Below are 19,123 nucleotides of genomic sequence, written 5' to 3'. Positions count from 1 at the left end.
AGCTCGTCTACCCCGACAGAGGTGTGGCCGGGACCAGGGCGCGTCCTCGCGGTGGGAGGGGGGCCCCTGGCTAGTGGCGCCCGAACCGCCTGTGCCCCGGACGGGCCAGGGCTGCCGGCGCTGGGGCCTTGGGTGTGGCAGACGCCCCACTGCCCTGCCCGCCCTGACCGCCAGAGCCACGCGGCCGGCGTGGGCGCAGGAAACCTGGGGAACCCGGGCAGCGGGCTCAGCATTACAGTCCCCAAGCGCCCGTCACACCCCAGAACCCCCATTCTCGGCGGATCGCCGAAGCTTTGGGCTCCGGCTGCCGGGGGGAAGCCATTCGAGACGCGCGGGGGGCTGCCGGCTTCGCGGGGCTGAGGCGGGCGGAAGCCGGCGGGGTCCATGTCAGCTCAAGCGAGGCTGGTGGACTGCAGAGGGCACAGAGCCAGGCCGGCGCCGACCCCCGCGGGCCCCGTGGCGGTCAGCTGGTCGTGCCCTCTGCGGTCTGCAGACCCCCCGTCCGGCCCCGTTCCATCCGCCCGGTCCCGGCGGCGTCTGCCTGGAGCCAGCCGGGAGGCCGTTTGACCTCGTCTGCCGACGGGGGTGATAACGGCGCCGCACGGCGCCGGCTCCTGTCCGCACCTGGGTTTGCATCCCCCCGAGACGGGAGTTTGTAAAGTGGGCGGTTTGGGGCATCGAGAGCCCCCTGCCCGTCTCGACCCTTTCGCCTCCTCAGTGTGGGGTCTCGAGTACGTTACCTTGCGTCTCCAGGCTTCTGTGTCTCTGTCTGTGAAAATGGAATCACGATATTCCTGGAACAGGGTTTCCGAGAGCGCTCGATGAGGCGGCGTAAGAGAAAGCCCCGTGAGTGGTGCAGGCGCATAGTAGGTGCTCAGCGCAGGCTCAGGGCCTCCCCCTTCTCAGCTCCGCGGGGCCTGGACAGCGGGGGCTGGAGCTGGGGCACAGAGGACGAAGGCTTTTCCAGGTCAGCCGCCTTCAGCTTCAGCTCCAATTAGCACTCGTCCTGGTAGAGCGGATTTCTATCAAGTTACGACCCATAACCTTCGGGGTTCACCGGGGTGACTTTCCGGCCCTTGGGTTTGGGGACCTGTGTGAGCAGAGCGGGCTGAGTCCAGCATGAGCCCGCTCCTCAGGGCCGCGCCTGCAAAGACAGAGCCATGCGCAAGCCCACAGCTGAACGCTTCCTCCTGGAGGTGGCCCTGGGGGGGCATCTGGAAGGCCGTGCGGGACCAGAGGCAGGAACGCTGATCACGCCCAGCTGTCTGCACCGCCTCGGGCGCCGCGGCTCAGACTGCGGGAGCCGGGCCCGGACGCGCTGCTCCCCGGCCTCTCTGCCGCGGCTTCTCCTAACTTGGCAGCCTCCTGCTCACACACAGACACTGAGCAAGGCTTTTGAAAACATTCCCACTGCGCCTGAAAACACCCTTGCGGAATCCAGCCCGTGAAAGACCCCGCTTTGCACCAAAAAAAAATCGGGGGGGACTTTGCTCCGATCGCCCCTCCTGCTCGGACCGCTGCCAACCTTGCTGTTAACAGTCATGTCGGTGGCCAGGCCTGCACGGCCCTCGCTGTCCTCCATCCCAATCCTGCACAAAGGTCAAGGCTTGGCTCAGTGCGCTCATCAGCCTTTCTGGGCCGAGCCAAGCCACAGACGTCTTGGTGGAAACCACACGCCAGGCGCTCTCCTCACTCTTAAAAGCCGGAGTTTTGGTGTTGGAGGAGGAGTCTGGCCCCCGCCCTGCCACTGACTACCTCTGAGCCCTCGCCGGTCCCGTCACTTAGACCCTCTGAGGGTCAACTGCCTTGTCATTCGACTGGGAAAAATAGCACACCCAAGTCACTGGCTTATTGTGGGAATCAGGCAAGCGCCTGCGTGTAAATACATAAAGGCGCTGCGTAGAATGTATGAGCCCAATTATTCTTCCCCTGGAGGATACAGCACAAGCGGAAAGCATCATCTGTGTATGTGTGTGGGGGGGGGGGCGGGGTGGTCCCCAGCGACCAGCTATCCGGTAGGCAGGAATCTGGCTCAACTGGACGCCGGGCAGAGTAGGCGTGAGTTGCCGGGCTCCTCCTGCCCCCACATCTGCAAATCCTGGGTGCAAAGCTTGGTGTCTCCCCGGGAGAGCCCGGCCTCTCGGACCTGCGTGTTCCGGTGGCCTTTGTGTGCATTTCGATGCCCTCTGGCCAGCTCGTCTGTTTGTTTTTAATCACCGGCTCCTCCGTCTCTCTCTGCGGCTTTGCCAAAGTCGTGAAATGGAGATATTTTCAAGCTGCTTTGGACTCGTTTGCGAGAGCATCTTAGGGCATCGATTCATCTTGTTTTTTAGCATGGGCTCAGAGACCCGAAGATGGAGGGTTCTGATAATTAAGTAATTTAAATGGAACACCGGAGAAACCTCAGCGGAGGTTAGTGTAATGTGTGATGCGCGCCGGGCTAGGTTTTGACTGTCTAATGAGCTTCCAGAAAGTAATTACTTGAAACTCGGGCCCATTTGACTAATATTTTTTCCTTCCGTTTTGTCATTTTCGCAAGGGCTCTGCAGAGAAATGCAAATATTATCTGAACGAACGTGGCCTTTGCCTGATCAAACTCCCCGTCTTCTCGCGGCGGGGGTAGAAGCTACCGAAGCTGTTCTCATTAAATGTGCCAGTAATTGCATGAGACTCATGCTCCCACCGAAACGTATCGTGGGACATGTCTCGCCTGACACTCAGGGCCCCGTTTAGGCTTCGGTTTAATCAGTCGCAAGCGACCTTGCTCTGGGACAGGGAGCGGGGAGCGTGCCTCGGGGCCCTCCCGTTACGCAGGCCTGGCCGGCAGGTCGCGGCGGGGACGAGCGGCGAGCTGGAACCCGCCGTCCTTGCCCGTCCTCCCCTCCCGAAGCTCATCCCACGCGGCGCTTCTCTGTGTTCTCTTGCAGCTGATGACCAAGCACCCGGGCAAGCGCCTGGGCTGCGGGCCCGAAGGCGAGCGCGACGTCAAGGAGCATGCGTTCTTCCGGTACATCGACTGGGAGAAGCTGGAGCGCAAGGAGATCCAGCCGCCGTACAAGCCGAAAGCCGTGAGTACGCCCGCCGCCCGCCCCGTCGGCCGTGCCGCCCGCCTCCCCCGAGTCTGGCAGCGGCGTGTGCGCTCGCCGCTCTCCCGGGGTGCAGGGGGGGCGGGCGGACCCCGACGCGGGCCCCAGAACCTCGCGTGCTGCCGCACAGCGTCCGTGGGCACGCACGAGGGCGAGGTCCCTCCAGGCGGCGCGTCCTCCGTCGAGCGGGAAAGCGCCGGACGCCGCGATTCGGAGGCCCGCCCGTCGGATTGTTGCGCCCGTCTTCGTGGGCAGCTTTTTGGGAAGGACCCTCTGGCGAGCAGCGTCCAAGTCCGTTTTCGGACCATGGCAAATAGCCTGATTTTGGCCTCATGCTTTTCTCGATTCGACGGTTGCATTTCTCGTTATAGTGGCAGAGAAAAGGCCATGCTTTTGTTCTCAACAGTATTTAAATTCGATTCTAAAACATACACTGCGCCTGAGTCAGTGAGTGAGACAGCACCCCCCGCCGGCTCCCCCAAAACGCGAAGCCGGCCTGCTCACTGACCTCCTGGAGGCCCTGGGTGCACCTGTGGCTTTGAGGTACCGTTTCTAACACGGGAACTAAGGTCCCCAGGAGGAAGGTTTTCCATCCCCAGAGGCTCAGCAGAGGGTACTTGTCGGCACCTGATTTAATCGGAACGGTGACTCTGCTGGGAGGATGCTTCTTTATGGGGTTACGTGGGGCGGAGACCCGGGGACTTGATTACGGGTGGCCAACTGCCGACCGAGGCTGAGAAGCGCACGTGAATCTGTCACCGACACTTAGTCGTGTGAGGGCCTTGGATGTTAAGATGAGGAAAATGACCAGGATAACGGTACTTATTTCCGTCTTATTGTTATTAATTCCCGGGCCACTTGTCATGTGCCAGGCGGCGCACCGAGCCCTGAGCGCGTAGCCTCTGGTTACGTCCCGGCGATGCCCCTCAGGCCAGCGCTGTCCCTCCCAGTGCTGGAAGCGCCTGGCTCACGGCAGACGCTCAGGAAAAGAGCCACTTCCCCGGGGATCATCCGGAAAGACCACGACAGCTACGGGCCGGCGGCGGGTCCCCGGGGTGCCCGGGGCAGACCACCCTGCGCCTCGCGGGATGACGAGAGGCGTGTGTGTGTCTGTCCGTGGTCCTGACGGTTCACACGTGCCGTCAGGAGCCGGGGAGGGTGTCCGGGCGCCGGCGAAGGCCGCCGTGGTGGTGGGCTCGTGAAAATCACCTCACCCGGGGTCGTAAGTCGTGCTCGGTGCTGCTGCGTGCTGAGCTGAGAGCCGTTCACCGAGTGCTGTTGGAAACCTGGGGAACACGCTGGCTTTGGGGGCCCTCCCTGTTTCGGGGTGCTGAGCGCACCCGTGAATGCGCGTCTGACTGTGTCGCAAGGTCCCCGATGGCTCCCGCTGCTCCCCCCGCCCTCAAAGCAGCAGAATGTCACCCGCCCATCAGGGAGGCGCTTGTTCCCCAGCAGGGACCATGCGCCGATGTCTGGTCCACAGGCTCCCGCTTGGTCACCGCAGCTTGCCCGGTAGTGTACCCATCGTTTGACGAGGCTGGAGGGCTGTGACTCTCGCCGTCGAACCCCAGAGCTGGGCATGCGGCTCAGCTCGCAGCGGGGCTCGGCGTTTCCTGAGCGAGCGCGTGCGGCCGGCAAATGGGGCGCCGCGGGTCTGTCCCCGCGCTCGGCGGGCCGTCGGGCGAGCTGGCGTGGGGGGCGCTGCACCCCCCTCGCACGGAGCTGCGATTTGGGTGTGAGTTGTGCCTGTCGTGGCATCATGTGACCACGCAGGGCTGGAGGCCAGCGATGGCCCGGTGCCCGGGTCGCTGGGCCCCGGGTGGCGAGGGCCGTGGCACCCGCCGTAACCCATGCACGGGGTCGCCCGGCGAGGCCCGCGAGGGGCGTGCGCGCTTCCTTCCGCGCGGGCTTCGGTGCCGGCCGCGGGGCGCGGGGCTCGTGGCAGCTGCGGGCCGGCGCCGGAGGGTGGGAGCTGCCGGCTTGTGCGCACGCGGGCGGGCGGCTGAGACGCAGAGCGCTCGGGTTCTGTCCTCTGGAGGGGACGTGGTCGGGCGCCCCGGGCAGCCACTCGGCCGGTGCTCAGGGGCGTTAGGTGCTGTCCAGGGTGCTGAGAGGTGGCGATGACGACAACAAGGAACTTGTGTTCTGGAGCGAACGGGCTGGGGGGGGGGAGGGGGGAGGCGATGCGGGCGCCCGTCAGCACGGGGGCGGGGGCGGGGGGCCTGGGGCCGGGGAGGCGCCACCTCGAGCAGGGCGGTGGGGGCCTCGCCGAGGCAGCGACGCCGCAGCAGAGCCGGGAGACGGCGAGCGGAGCAGCGAGCCACGCGCCCGTGTGGGCGGCGGGCGGGCGGAGGGCGTGGGTGCAGGGCGCCCGGAGCCGGGAGCCGCCTGGCACCTTGGGGGGGGGCAGCGTCCAGGCGGCCGCACCGAGCGGGCAGGGCGGAGGGTGAAGGGAGATGAGGTCAGAGCAGCCGGGGGCGACCGGGGGGACATTACAGGCCCCTCGGGACCTTCACGTCTGCTGCCACCGAGGTGGGCGGTCGTCCGGGGGTGGCGGGCGGAGAAGTAGCCGACCTGACTCGGGGATTGTGAGGGGTCCCCCGACTTCTGCAGACACGGGGCGAAGTGGGCGGCCAGCGGGGGGCCCTCGGCCCTCGCGACCACCCCGGTGGGACGTGGCGGGCGCCGGGCGGCCTCCCGCTGCGCTGGTCTCGGCGTCCCCAGCCCCGGCCAGTCCCTGGCGGCCGGAGGCGCCATGCTCAGCCCCTGGGGCACGCGGCCCGGACAAAGGCGCGTCTCTCCAGGCGGCCTGCATGGCTGCCCCTCGAGGGGCCCACGCGGTCGCCGGGCAGGACAGACTCACGGCAGAGCAGGTCAGAGAAGCCGCTGGCTCTCAGGACGTCGGGCCGGGCAGGGCTGTGCCCCTCGGGCCGGCGTAGGCTCAGTGGCGGTCTGGGGGGGTCCGGGGCTGGGGGCTGTGACCGGGCGCTCCAGAATTCGGCCAGGGTGTGCACTGCAGCCGCCCACTGGTGAACCTGGCCGCATCACCCCCAAGTCCGATGGGCGCGGCTGTCCCTGGGCGTGGGGCGGAGTTGGTGAGCCCACCCGGAGCAGATGCAGGCGTCGGGGTGGCCCCGGCCCCGCGGCCTGCCTCGTGGTCAGCGCACCCTGCCCTCCCACCTCCGCACCTGCCGGGGCACCGGGCCTCGCCCACCCCGGCCCGCACGCAGCATGGGGACCGACCCCGGCCCCCGCTGCTCCCGGGGGCCACAGCCACTTCCCACGGGCCCCGCGGAGCTTCAAGGCACCACTTGTCCGGGAAGCCTCGGAGCCCCTGTCCCCGGTCCCAGGTTCCAGCGGCCGCTCCGTCCCCGGGACAGACACCGCCCTCCTCGCCCAGTGGCCCCCGCCGCCCCGCGGGGGAGCCTCTCCGCGTCCGGACACACACGTGCCGTGCTGACGCCTCCAAACCGAAGCCGCGGCGCGCGGCCTTTGCGAGTCTGCGGTGAAAACTCCGAATCCAAGGCTTCGCTTCGTGCGATTGATTCAGCGACAGAACCTCGCTCGCCCCAAGCACCGCATGCTCGAGAGGACAAGTCCCTTTGGGGAAACGGGGGTTTTAAATAATTCACACTATGCAAACATCGTGGAAGAAATACCATGTTCTCTTTGCTCAGAGCTGCTCTCGGTGATCACCTCATTGTCCCAACAACTCCGTGAGGTAAGTGTCACCGTGCACGGGGCCATGGAGCCTGCAAAGGTGGGGATGTCTGCTCAGGGCCCGGCGGCCTCGGGAAGACCCTCGGACGCGAGCGGGGCCCCTGCTCACGCTCAGGATGCAGATACGCAAGCCTCCAACCGCCAGCGGCCTCGTCTAAGGGTCCCTTACGTGACAGGGGAAGACGAGCCAAGTGTTTGATGTGTGCTGCAAAGTATCGCCACAAGCAAGTAGAGTATTCACACCTTTTAGGTTCCCTGGCAGGATGTTAAAAGATGCAAATCTCACTTGCCCCCGAAGGCTCTGATTTCGAGGCTGACGAAGGGGAGCCTGGGTGTGAGGCGCTTGTCACAGGCTCTTCTGGGAGCCCGGAATGTGGGGCTCGCGGAGATCTTAATCAAAATGCGAGGCTGCACCCCGCCCGCGCTGGCTAACAAGTAGCCACTCACCAGGGCCGATTAGGACGGAAGCCTGGAGTCTGCCTGCTCCTCTCTCTCCGCCCGCCCGCGTGTGGAGCGCCCACCGGAAGCACGGGTCCTGCTGGGCGCCCTCGGCGGGGTCCCACGTGCGGGGGTCCTGGCCGGGGACATCTTTTCCGCATCACCTGCCGGCTGCACGACTTGTCCCCGCTCCCTACACGGACGCCCCCCGTGTGAACCAAACTGGTGGACGGGGCAGTTGCGTGCCGGGGGAGAGCGTGACGTTCTCAGGGTGCCCCGTCCGGAACCGCCGGCACATCGTGGAGGCCGACCCGTCCACTCTGTGGACCCGCGCTCAGGGGCCCGGGGAGCTGCCTCCGTGGCTGACGGAACCAGGGCGACAAACCAGCACCGTTTGGGGGGCGCAGGATTTTACCAGCGACGCCGTCGATTGACCGAAGTAGCCGTGGACCGGGTCAGGCGTGCGCTATGAAATCATTCGAATGGTCCCGGAAAGCAGAGCGCCCTCTGCGCTGAGCTCACGATGACCCCGCGACGTGGACGCTGCTCCCACAGCCCTGCACAGCCAAGGGACAGGCCCAGAGAGGTTCGCTGGCCTGCCCGCGGCCACACAGCAGAGCCAGTCCGAGCGCCGACGTAAAGTCCCCTGTCTCTGCCTCTGTGATGTCTCCTCTCGTGCCCCAGACTCGGGTGCGTGCGCGTGGGACTCGACCCTGTCTCGGTCCAGTCCCGAGTCTCAATACCTGCTGGGGTTGACCAAACATTCACGAAGTCTGGTTTCTCGGACCCTACCGCCAACCCTGCCCAGGCTGCAACGCCGATCACAACGCCCCAGAGAACCGTCGGCCAGAGGGCGGGCAAACGTGGGGAGATGCGCCGGCGGGCGAGGCACGGAGACGGGGGGTCGGAATCGGGGGGCCAGGTCTGGCACCCGCGTGCAGCCCAGCGGCAGGGGGTGGGGGGCTCGGTGCAGCCTCCCCAGCCACAGCTCCGGCCCCCCGGTCTCAGCGGATGGCCCAGCCCCTGAGTCGGGGTGAAGGCAAGGCCGGCGGGCGCCCGCGGGCGGGGGGCCCCGAGCTCCTGCGTCCTCTCCGCACAGCCCGCTCGATCTCTTCCCGCCCCTTCCCGCCATGCACCCCCTTCCCGGGAGGCTCGCCCTCCCCCCCTCGGACCCCGCCCTGCAACCTCCTTCACGCTTCTCCTCCGGCCGCTCCGCACCCACCTCGTCTCCCGGCCGTAATCGGGGCTCCTGCCGGCCGCGGAGAGGAGCCCGATGCGACCGACGTCTGCGCCACAGCGGAGCCTGGTCGCGTGTCGGCCGCGGCCGGGCCCGGCGTCTGGCCTCTCCCGGGAGCCTGGTCCTCCGTGTCCCCGGGCTGCGTCCCGCTGTGAGGACCCCGCTCTCCGTCCTCAGGAGGCTTGCTCGGGCGTGCGGCCACTGCACACTCACGTCCACATTGCCTCGGCGACTTTGGCCGAAAGAGTTCTGGGTTCCCAACGTTCCCAGGGGCCCGAGGCTGCATCCCTCTGGGCGACGCTGGGCCACGTGGCTCACTGTGCCGGGCGGAAGGTGCCGGGTGGCCCAGCCTGGGCCCCCTGCCCAGGGGCTGGCTCTCCCCCTGTCTAAACCAGACACCCCGAGAGAGGAGGGAGCAGGTCCCCCCGGGAGAAACGAAGCTGCTAGTGCCCACGCCAGAGACGCCCACTCCGGCCGCCCCCGCTGGCCAGCCCGGCACGTGGACGTGCTGGGCCTGCCTCGTCCTCGGACCCGGCCCCTCCTCCCTCCTCCTCGGGCCGCTGCCTTGTCTGGCCATCCACACGGGGGACAGAGCTGCCCGTTCCTGGGCCCGCCACTCAGAGGCCACCCGCGTCCTCTCCCGGCTCAGCCTGGTGCCGTCTGGCTCCTGTCCCCCGCCTCCCCTGCACCCCGTTCTATTTAAATTTCCCCTGTGGAGTCAGGGTGACCCCAGAACGGCCTCTCGCGGCCCTGCCATGGCGTCCCCGACCTCCCCGCAGGGTTTGGGGCTGGGATCTCCCCTCCCGAAAAACAAAAACCTGGAGGAAAGTGGAGAAACAGGGAAGCCACATCGAGGCTCTGCAGCGAAATTAAGTGTGTCCCCCGCCCGCCCCCCGCCCGGACCCCGCGCGCCCCTTCTGTCTCCCTCCCCGCGCTGCCCGCCGAGACCCGGCGCCGGGGGGCCTCCTGCAGCGGCCGGGCCCGCGCGCGGCCACACTCCGCGCCCCGCGCCGAGCCCGGCTTCCGCGCCTTGCTTCGCCCGCGGCACCGCGGGGTTCTCATCGTCACGCCGAAGCCGCCGCCTGCTTCCCGGGGTCCCGCACGCGCGTCTCTCCGGGGACGCGTTTGGACGCCCCTCCTCCCCCGTTTCCATGGCGTCGAGCTCTCTGGTTCTCCTCCTCCTACGTCCACAGCCGCTCCTGCCAGAAATGCCAGCTCCGTGGAGGCTTCCGAAGTCGGCGGCTTGGGGAGGGCGGAGGCAGATCCGTGGCCCGGAGAGAGACGGGAGGGAGAGCTTCACGTGCTCACACGGCCACGGACGCTCCCCCGGGGCGTGGAACGGCCAGAAAGGTCCAGAGAGGGTCACCCGGGCAGCATCAGGGACGGCGCCTCATCTCCTCTGACGGGGACGCCCAGGGCCTGGCTCTGCCCGCGGCTCCCAACCTCAGCCGCGCCTCCCGGCGAAGGCTCTGCTTGGCACTTCGGTGCCCGGTGCCCGTAACTGTAACTCCAAATGCTAGGACGGGGGCGGGGGCACGGAGGCGGGGGCACGGAGGCGGGGGGGCAGGAGGCGGGGCGACGGGGCCGGCAGGGCCCCCCGTCCTCGGAGCTCCGCCGTGCCCGTCAGACTCGCTCACTGGACGGGCGGGTCGGTGGGCCGTCCCCAGCAGCCACCCGCCGAGTCGTGCCTCACCGCGTGCCGTAGGGCGTGGCACTCGGCCAACTCGCTCCAAGGTCGTGTGGCCGGGATCGATGGTGCCGGGGTCGAGTTCACCCTGGGACGGGGGCCGCGCGGGTGCGTCCGGTTCACGGGGCGGCGCGTGCCGTGGAAGCCAGGCTCCCGCCCTCGGTTCGCCCCCTTCACCCCGCGGGACCCCGGCCGCACCGCCGACTCTCCCAGGCTCCTGTTAGGTGGAGGGAACCCCCACTTCCGCCCGCCTCTCAGACCTGGGGGGGGCCCCAGCCGTAACAGCACAGGAGAATTCTCTCTGCGAGCTGGTTCATGTGAAGCCGGCGACGCGGGTTTCAGAGGAGCGGAGGAAAGACAAGGTGTGGGACCCGTCGGCACGGGAAATGGTTGGGTGTTTTTTGTCTGGGTTTTGAAAACGGGCTGAAGACTAAATGGCGTCTACGGCGGCTTAAAGAGTGAACGCGCCGGCCCCCAGCGTCCAGCCGTCCGAGGCGCCGCCCAGAGCCCCGGCGTTGTCAGCGCGTTGCCGTGTCATTGCGGGGTGCCGGGTCACGACGGCGTGCGCCGTTTCTCTCCCTCGGCGCTTTGCAACGACCCGTTTGTTCGGGCGATGAACTCGAAGGTGGACGGCAGAGTCCGGCCCGGGCGTCGGGTCCGGGGTTAAGTCCCAGTCGGGGGCTGAAGGCCCCTCGTGCAGAACGTCTTCCTGGAAATGGGGGTGACCTGAGGAGACGCTCGCCGCGCCCTCACCCCGTATCTCCGGCTGGTCACCAGCCCCTGAGGGACGCGGCTCTTCACCCAGCCCCCAGTGCTGGGCGCCGCTGGGCCCGGAGCCCGCGCCGGCCGGGGGGTCAGGACGGCTCAGCTCTCGCAGGGCGGCTTCCAGGGGCACAGACAGTATGCGGACGAGCAGGGGCATGGGCGCGGGGTGTAGGGGGGTGATTTCGGGGACAGGAGCGGACGGGGTGCTCCTTCGGGGGAGGGGAGGCCAGGGGGGGCAGTCTTCTCGGAGGCAGCCAGAGCGGCTTCTCTAAGGAGGCGGCGTTTAAACTGAGCTCTGCGGGAAAACACGCTGCCTGTTGTTTCTAAAGGGAAAAAATTTTTTTCAATACAACTTGCTGTTAAGCACCGAAGACCCCTCCCTCCCCAGGCGACAGGAGCGCCCCACAAATCCCCCCAGACTCTGCCTAAGAAGGGGCTGCGTCTTGCGTCCTTTGCCAAAGGCCAGGCCGTGCTGGGGGTCGTCTGACTCTGCTGGGGACAGTGGGGGGTGGGGGGATCCCCGGCCCCCTAACCACGTTTGAAAGTGATTGAAGGTGCCTGCAGCCCGGGCTGCCCGCAGGGTGGGCCGTTCCCGTGGGCCGTTCCCTCGGCTCCTGCCCCCGAGGGCGTGGGAAGGACCCTGAACTCCACGGAGTTTGCACTTCGGGAGCGAGAGACGCCTTTGCCTCTCTCCCCAGGCCGGTGGCGCGGGGGGGGGGGGGGGGCTTTCACGTGACCGTCTAGTTTCAGGTCCCGTCGGTCGCACGGCCGAGGGTCGCGTCTCGGTTTCCGCGGCCCGAAGCCACGCCGTCGGAACAGCCGAAACAGCTCCTCTCGGGATAACGAGCACGTTGGGTCCCCCCAGCCCGCCGCGAGCCTCTCACAAACGCCGCGCCGTGTCCCGAGCACCTGCCGCGCGGACGGCCGGGCGTGCTCCCGCGGCGGGCGGCGGGCGTCCGCAGGGGCGCGAGGCGGAGGCGGGGGCTGGGTGGCCGTACCCGTGCCGCGGCTCTGCCGTCCACCGGCGGCGTGACCTTGGACACGCCCACTCCACAGGGCCACTGGGTTCAGTGAGACGCCGCACGTGAGGTCCCTCCCAGGGTGCCCGGCGTGCAGCGCGCACTAGTGGCTTCTGCTGGGGTACTATTGGGGGGCGGTCCCCAAGCCCCCCCGACTCGTGCTGGAAATGCACGGAACGCACGCGGGCCTCGCTGGTGGCGAGCGGAGCGCATCGGGCCTAGCGACTCGTCCCTCCGCACTGGGCGAGAACGAGCGTGAGCGTGTGCGCGCTCTCACGAGCTCGCACGCACACGCCTGTGCACACACGCGCGCACACACACACGACCACTCCGCCTCAGACCAGGGCCTTTTCCCGTGGAAGGACCAGAGCATGGGTGAGAAATGGCGACGGGCTCCTCTCCGACGCGCCGCCCCCGGCCCGGGGCGCGGTTCCTTCCCTCGCGTTGGGAGAGAGGGCGGCCGCTGGCCTCCTGGGGCGGCGGGATGCAGGGCGGGCGGCTCGCGGCCTGGCGGGCACCAGGCGCGGCCTCGCGATCCTTCTCCGCGGGCCGGAGCGCGTGACCGCATCTGTTGAGCTGGAACGCATCGGCCGCCCCTGCTCGAGAGCCGGGGGACAGCGCGGTGAGGGATCGGCCCTCATAGTGACGCCTCCCGGGGGCCGTGCACGCGGCTCGTCCCTCCGCATCTCGCGCCACATGGAACATCCCAGGCATCTTCGTTCCATCCCTTGCCGCAGACGAGCTTGGCTGACTCCTGGGGGGCGCCGGGGCGGGGGGGGGGGACATGCCACATGCCACCAGCCCCCGCCATCTCACGCCTTTGCCACGCGGCTCCTGACTGCCCGGAAGGACACCGGGGGGCAGCTCGTGAGCTACAGAAACCGAAGGGCGGGAGCCCAAGGTCATGAGACTTCCGCATTGTGTGTTACATTTTTTGTTTGCATTCTGTTTCCGGTCCCTGGGACGACCTCTCGGAGGCCGTAGACGGGAAGGGACGGACCCCGCCCCCCCACCCCCGTCCTGTTCGGTCCTGTTCGGTCCTGTTCCGTTCGGTTCGGTTCCGTTTGGTCTTCACCCACCACACATTCTTTTCTTCCCCTCTCATAGTGTGGGCGAAACGCCGAAAACTTCGACCGGTTTTTCACCCGCCACCCACCAGTCCTAACTCCTCCCGACCACGAAGTCATCAGGAACATTGACCAATCAGAATTTGAAGGATTTTCCTTTGTTAACTCTGAGTTTCTAAAACCCGAAGTCAAGAGCTGAGCAGATGACGCACAGAGCACTGTCCTTCGCTTCTGTCCCCCGAGCTCAGCGGCCGCTGCGGTGACATTCTTTTTTTTTATTTTATTATTATTTTTTACGTTTCTTTTTCCATTGCAAAGTCGCGTCCATGTTTTATTTGCTGATGAGGCTAGAGTGGCCGTGTTTCAGAACCCAAACGTCCTCGGGTAGTTTGGAGCATCTCGCCGAGATGGGCTGATGCAGTTGCCGTGTGGGAAACGCCGCTGCGTAATTCACTCGTCACCAACGTCCTCTGACGGTGTATTTTCCCCGGCGGTCAGCTGAGTAGCGCCAGGGGGGACGTAAAATGCCCGCTCTCTCTCCTTTGTTTTTGCCCTGCGTGGCCGTTTGCATGCATCCTCCAGCGTCAGCCGCCCAGCCTCCACCCTTCCCACCCCGTGGGCGCCCGGTCGGGTGCTGTCTTCCACGCCTGGACCCGGGGTGGCCAGTTTCTCCCTTCAGCCTGGCTCGGAGGAAGCGCGTGCTTTGCACAGAACATGCGAAAAAGAAAACAAAAAAAAAAATTTTTTTTTTTTGTCTGTTATGTTTTTAACTCAAAGTTAAAAACATATGCCCTTTCGAAATTCCAAGCGCCTGCTCTCACGCCGGCCCAGTCTAAACGCACCTGCGGAAATCAAAAGGCAGCCGGCTGGGGTGCCGCCTCGAGCCGTCCTTTCTGACCCTGCATGTCCCCGATCACCTTCATCCCCAAACTCCCGGCAGAGGGCATTTGGCGTCACTTCCTGAAACTCCCCGGCCACTCTAGCGAGGTCCCAAGGGACCACGATTTTACATTACATTTCAAACTTTATTTGCTTTGGGGTTTTATTTCTGTTGTTGTTCAAATGCCAAAAAAAAAAAAAAAATGTACTTGCTTTGTTACACATGCTTTGAAATTATGTGTCCAGATGTCATTAACCAGTGACCTACTTTGATTTACAAAGGAGACGGCTCTGGGGCCGGGGTGGCTGGGCCGGGGCCGGGTGTGAGGCACAGCTGATTCACTGCTCTGAGGACAGACACTGTTTCTCCACACACAGACAGTTAGTTGCGTTCTTCTCTTTGATGTCATTTTGCAAGATGTTTATGCAACTGTTCACTTGTATCTGGATACCTCTCATGTGCCATTTTTCTTCTAGCATCGAGATGATACAATTTAAAAAAAAAGAGAGAGAGAGAGAAGAAGAAATGCTATTTCAAGGAAAACAGCTCTCTCTTTGAAAAAGTGTGTACCCAGACTACAACGTGGGGCCTCCCGAGGCTTGGGGACAGGAAATGCAGTCGCCCCAGAGCTCAGTCTTGGCCCCGTGTTCAGCCGGACAGGGGCTGAGGCCACGGACTGTCCGTCCGAGGACCAGCCCCAGAGGCTTGGAGCGGGGTGGGGTGAGCTGCCTGCCAACCACCTCCAAGCCCACAGCCTCCAGGCCCCCGGAGGCAGGTCCGGGCCAGCGGGGAGGTCAGCCAGGGTCAGGATTTCCTCCCGCCAGCTTGGACTAAACATTCTCTCTAGCAAGCGGTTTTATGAGCCCCCAGCAGCCCAAGGAGACCCCTCAGGCGGAAGGAAGCCGTTTCTGTCTGAGCAGATGAGACTGCGGGTGGTTCCCCCCCACCCCCTGCTGCTCTCGGGCCCTGAAGGGAATTCTTATCACAAGCCCAGTAATTTCTGGAAGCCCCGGGGTTTCTAAGAGACCATCAGGAGAACTTTAAAAACTTGACATGTCCTCGAGGCCAGGCTTCTCGTGGTCGGGGTTTCTGCTTGGCAGAGGGCCCTGCCGCGGGCTCCTTTCTGCCATTGCCCCTGCAGGCCTGGGGACTGTCCCCACGGTAGCAGTCTGGACCTCTGCGAAGCACACTGACGTCCTAGCTGATGCGCTTAGGAGGCTCGGGAGGAGGGAAATCGGACAGACACCCCCACACTTAATTGTCGGGGACGCTGGGACCTGGAGAGAGGAAGCGACTTGCCCGAGGCCAGCCAGCTGGGATGCACAGCCAGGGGACGCCCTCTGCCCCACACGAGGCATCTCTGAGCCGTGCCCACCGGCGGGCAAGGCACTTGAGGTCCTTCGTCTAGCTGCTGGGTCACCTGGAAATGTTCTCAGGGAGAAACAGAGAAACACCGGACCATGGACATGTGACGGGTTTAGAGACCAACACAAGATAGACAGATAGGCAGGTACGGAGGGAGGGAGATAGATAGATAGATAGATAGATAGATAGATAGATAGATATAGGTGTAGCTAGATGATAGATAGATAGATAGATAGATAGATAGATAGATAGATAGGCAGACAGATGGACAGACAGATGGCCAGACAGGCAGGCAGACAGACCGACGGATGAATGACAGTGGAAGGCCCTCTGGTGTGCGTACACCGTACTCTGCCTTCTCCACGCTGCCGCCATTGTGTCCCAGAAGTCCGGCAGTTCGCAGACGTGAGAGCACAAGCCAAAGCCCCTGTCCCCCAGCCCCGCTCGCCAAGGCCGGGCAGGGGAGCCCCCTGCCGAGGTCGGAGGAGCCCAGGAGGAGACCGGGAAGCAGGCTGTCACCAAACACGCTCTCGGGGGGGCTCTGCGGAGCTACCCAGGAGGAGAGACTGCTTTATGTTTCGGTTTTTGCCACCGCGCGAGTCCCGCAGGCTCCCCGGGCGCGGCGGCCGGCGCGCGCCGAGTGCTGACTGTGTGCCGGGCCCGAGGGCAGCACACAGTCAGCCAGCTTCGTGGTCTCCTCCGCACAGCCCGCGATCTCCATGGCTGTCGCCCCTGGCGTCCCCAAGTCCCTCTTCCCTCTCCTCAGACTTCCCGCTGGCCCGCCCTTCCTCGATGACCCCACGGCCGGTCGCGCTGACCGCAGGCCGTGGCCGGGAGGCCGGTGGGCACCCTCCCTGGCCGAGCGAGGCCCAGATGCTCCCGACTCAGAACGGGCCCGTCCTCCCCAGCTCCCCGGTGTCCCCCGTGGGGACCCACCCCTGGGACGGAGCCGCAGCGGCAGGTGCTGTCCGGACCACGTGGCTGGACGAAGCACGAGTCACCACCAGCACAGCGAACGGGGAAGGGCTTTCAGAATCGGGGCTGGCGGACATGAATCGGGGCTGGCGGACATGAATTCTGCTGGGTGCCCAGAGGCGGGAAAGGCCACCAGGGTCACTGCCACCGAGGGGACCGGGAGAGCCAGCGCCCGCTCGCTCACCTTCTAGCCCCAAGTATCCCGGGACCCCCACACCGCCCTGCAGCCCTCAGACCTCAGAGGCGCCCGACGCAGTCCTGTCCATGTCGGGGCTCGAAACGTTCGGTGGCCCGAGTAGGGACAGGCCCCCGGGGGCAGGGGCCGGGTCCCAGTGATTTGCTGCAGAGCGCGGTCCCTGGCTCAGGACCATCTGAAAGCTGGGAGAAGTCAGGTCTCCACCCCTCATTCATCCACCCGACACACCGCCGCGGGCCCGCCCTGCCCTTGGCACCAGGCATTCGACGGCGGAGAGCGGGACAAGGACAAGGACCCCACCCCGCAGGGAGAGGCGCCAAACCAGCCAGTTTCTGGCGGCGGCAGGCGCAACGAAGACCGTCGACAGGTCGCCAAGCGCGACCCGTGGGGTCCGGAGCGGCACAGACAGTGTCGAGGGCGAGGCGACCTCCGGGCACGGGGCAGGCCGCCGTGGGGTGGCCGGGCCGTGGCGGGAGACGGCCCCTCCCCCGGAAGCGGCCCCGCGGGGTCCCCGGCCCCACGCACGCCGCGGCACTTCCCGCTGTCCCGCTCACTCCTGCACCCCGCACCCCACACCCGCACCCCGAGAGAGCGCGGGGTCCTCCGTAGGGACATCTCACTTCTCAGGGAGCAACCCGAAAGAACGAGTTTTTGCGAGAGGCTTTTTGCCGTGGAGACCGAGCCGGGCAGCGCCCGCGATGGCTTGCCCCCAGGCCTGGGCGGCAGGCGCTGGCCAGACGCCGGCGGGCCGCCCGCCCGCACAGCCCCTCGCGGCACCGTCGGCAGCTGCCCGGCACCGGCGGGACCTAGGGCCGTCCTTGGTCGTCCCGCGGCAGACGGGCCATCAGGCCGTCCTCCAGTCAGAGGGCCCGGGGCAAGGCGTCGCGAGCAGCCAAGCGACCACTCGCCCACCAGGCGGCCTCGGGCAGGTCGCCTCACCTTCCTCTGTTGGGGGGCGGGGGGGGACCCCAGCTCTACCTGCCCCTGGTGGGCGGTGAGGACGGGACAACGTGACAGGCTGACGAGCCTGGAGAGATGACAGCTCCACACAGACGCGAGATGTTTTCACGAGCCCACACGCCCCAAGCTGCAGATAGACCGAGCTCAACGCCACCCCAAAGGAAGGCCTCGGAAAACGGGCTTTCGCTCACTTGTTTGTTTGAAGGCTGTCCTTGCGGGCCTCGCTTTAAGCTTTGGGTTTATTTTCACAGTTGGTTGGCTAGACACATGCTGTAAACACTTGCAGAGACGCTCTGGCCGAGGGAGCCCTGGCGGCCAGTCTGGGGTGGGGGGCGGGTTTCTGAGCCTCTCTGGAAAGCCTCGCTCGCGCCAGGAAGCGTGGGGTGGGCGGCGGCTGACCCCTTTCACGGAGCAGTGGTCCGAGCCCCCCGCACGCCACTCTGCCTTTGGGGGAGCCGAGTGGTCACGCCGTTCTTCTCCCTTTTAAGGAAAGGGGCCCCCCGCCTCATGGCTGCAGTTCTCCAGGACCCCCCCCCCGCCCCCCACCGAGGACTAGCTCGATGTCTCATTTCCCCTCTTAGAAAACGTCCACCCGATTTTCTCTCCCGAAGCCAACACGCCACGCGACGTGAGAGCCGGAAGCCGTGAGCGCCGCCGCCGCCCGCGAGACGCCCTCCGCCCGGCCGCCGGCTCGCTCGGGCCCCGCCCGCCGCCGCCCGCGCCCGTTAACGTGTTTGCTTTCCGTTTGGCAGGGGGACAGGCGCGACACCTCCAACTTCGACAAGGAGTTCACCAGGCAGCCCGTGGAACTCACGCCTACCGACAAACTCTTCATCATGAACTTGGACCAAAACGAGTTTGCCGGCTTTTCCTACACTAACCCCGAGTTTGTCGTTGACGTGTAGGCGGGTGCGCGCTCCGAGCCGGGCCGGGGGCGGGGGGCGGGGGGCTTCCGGCCGGGGCTCTGTCCGCGCTCGTCCTCCGGGACCCACGGTGCACCTGCTGGCCGCACGCGGGCCGCTCGCCTGGAGGGCCTGTCTTTGTACGTGTAGCTTGCTAGTTCGTTTTTCTACGTCTGAACGTGTTTAGTTTAGAGTAGGCGCTTTATCCAATCATAGAGGAACAATTCCCCGAACCTCCAGGAACTCCTCGAGTGAACAGACCACGTCGAAACGACCGTGTCTGGCGCCCAAATGCTCCGGTGTTTGCGACTTTTCTTAACGTCGGAACCCGACGTCCCTGGTAGACGTTCTTACAGTTACCCTATGCCATCTCCTCTGACTGCCAAGCACGGCTGGTATTTTTAAACAATTGTTAGCTTTGCGGTTACCGTGAACTGTCGTCTCTCAGAGGAAACTTTTTGTTTAGGAGTTGATATGATTAAACCAAGTTCATGTACACGAACCCTCGTTGCCACGTCTGCTTTCCGACAGCGTCGGCGGGGCGGGCGTGGGCTGGCTGACCGCGGAGCCCGCTCGGGCCCATGCGGCTGGGACGTGGCCTTGTCCCACACACACAGTCTCAGGGGCCGTTTAAGCTTCTGGGCTTTCGGATTTGGAAAAAAAAAAAAATAGAAGGCTGAAGCCCTGGGCCCTGGGCCCCGCGGGGCACTGATCCGAGAGCTGAGCACGTGGGAGGCAGGTGTGCGGGCCCCACGTGCCGCCCGCTGCCCTGGCCACCCTGGCCCTCTGCCGTGAGACCTCTGGCAGTCGTGAGTCACGGACGAGT

The 19,123-nt window shown here is 65.6% G+C and overlaps 1 protein-coding gene across 2 annotated transcripts in view; it reads left to right on the top strand.

The window, feature by feature from the left end:
- The window catches only part of PRKCB (protein kinase C beta), a 193,083-nt gene extending 174,267 nt beyond the window's left edge, over positions 1–18,816 (top strand). Inside the window, exons 16-17 of one of the 2 annotated variants that reach the window (XM_016155513.2) lie at positions 2,928–3,068; positions 18,148–18,816. In XM_016155513.2, the coding sequence (XP_016010999.1) occupies positions 2,928–3,068; positions 18,148–18,300 (294 nt within the window). In that variant the 3' untranslated portion in view covers positions 18,301–18,816. Of the gene's footprint in view, positions 1–2,927; positions 3,069–13,059; positions 15,431–18,147 lie in introns of those variants that run through there. The other variant, XM_016155512.2, reaches the window with a different exon arrangement.
- Positions 18,817–19,123: the final 307 nt, after the last annotated feature.

Source organism: Rousettus aegyptiacus, unplaced genomic scaffold (genome assembly GCF_014176215.1).
Source record: "Rousettus aegyptiacus isolate mRouAeg1 unplaced genomic scaffold, mRouAeg1.p scaffold_m13_p_8, whole genome shotgun sequence".
NCBI lineage: Eukaryota > Metazoa > Chordata > Mammalia > Chiroptera > Pteropodidae > Rousettus > Rousettus aegyptiacus.
Note: the sequence above shows the minus strand (reverse complement) of the source record. Positions and strands in the feature narration are given on the sequence as shown.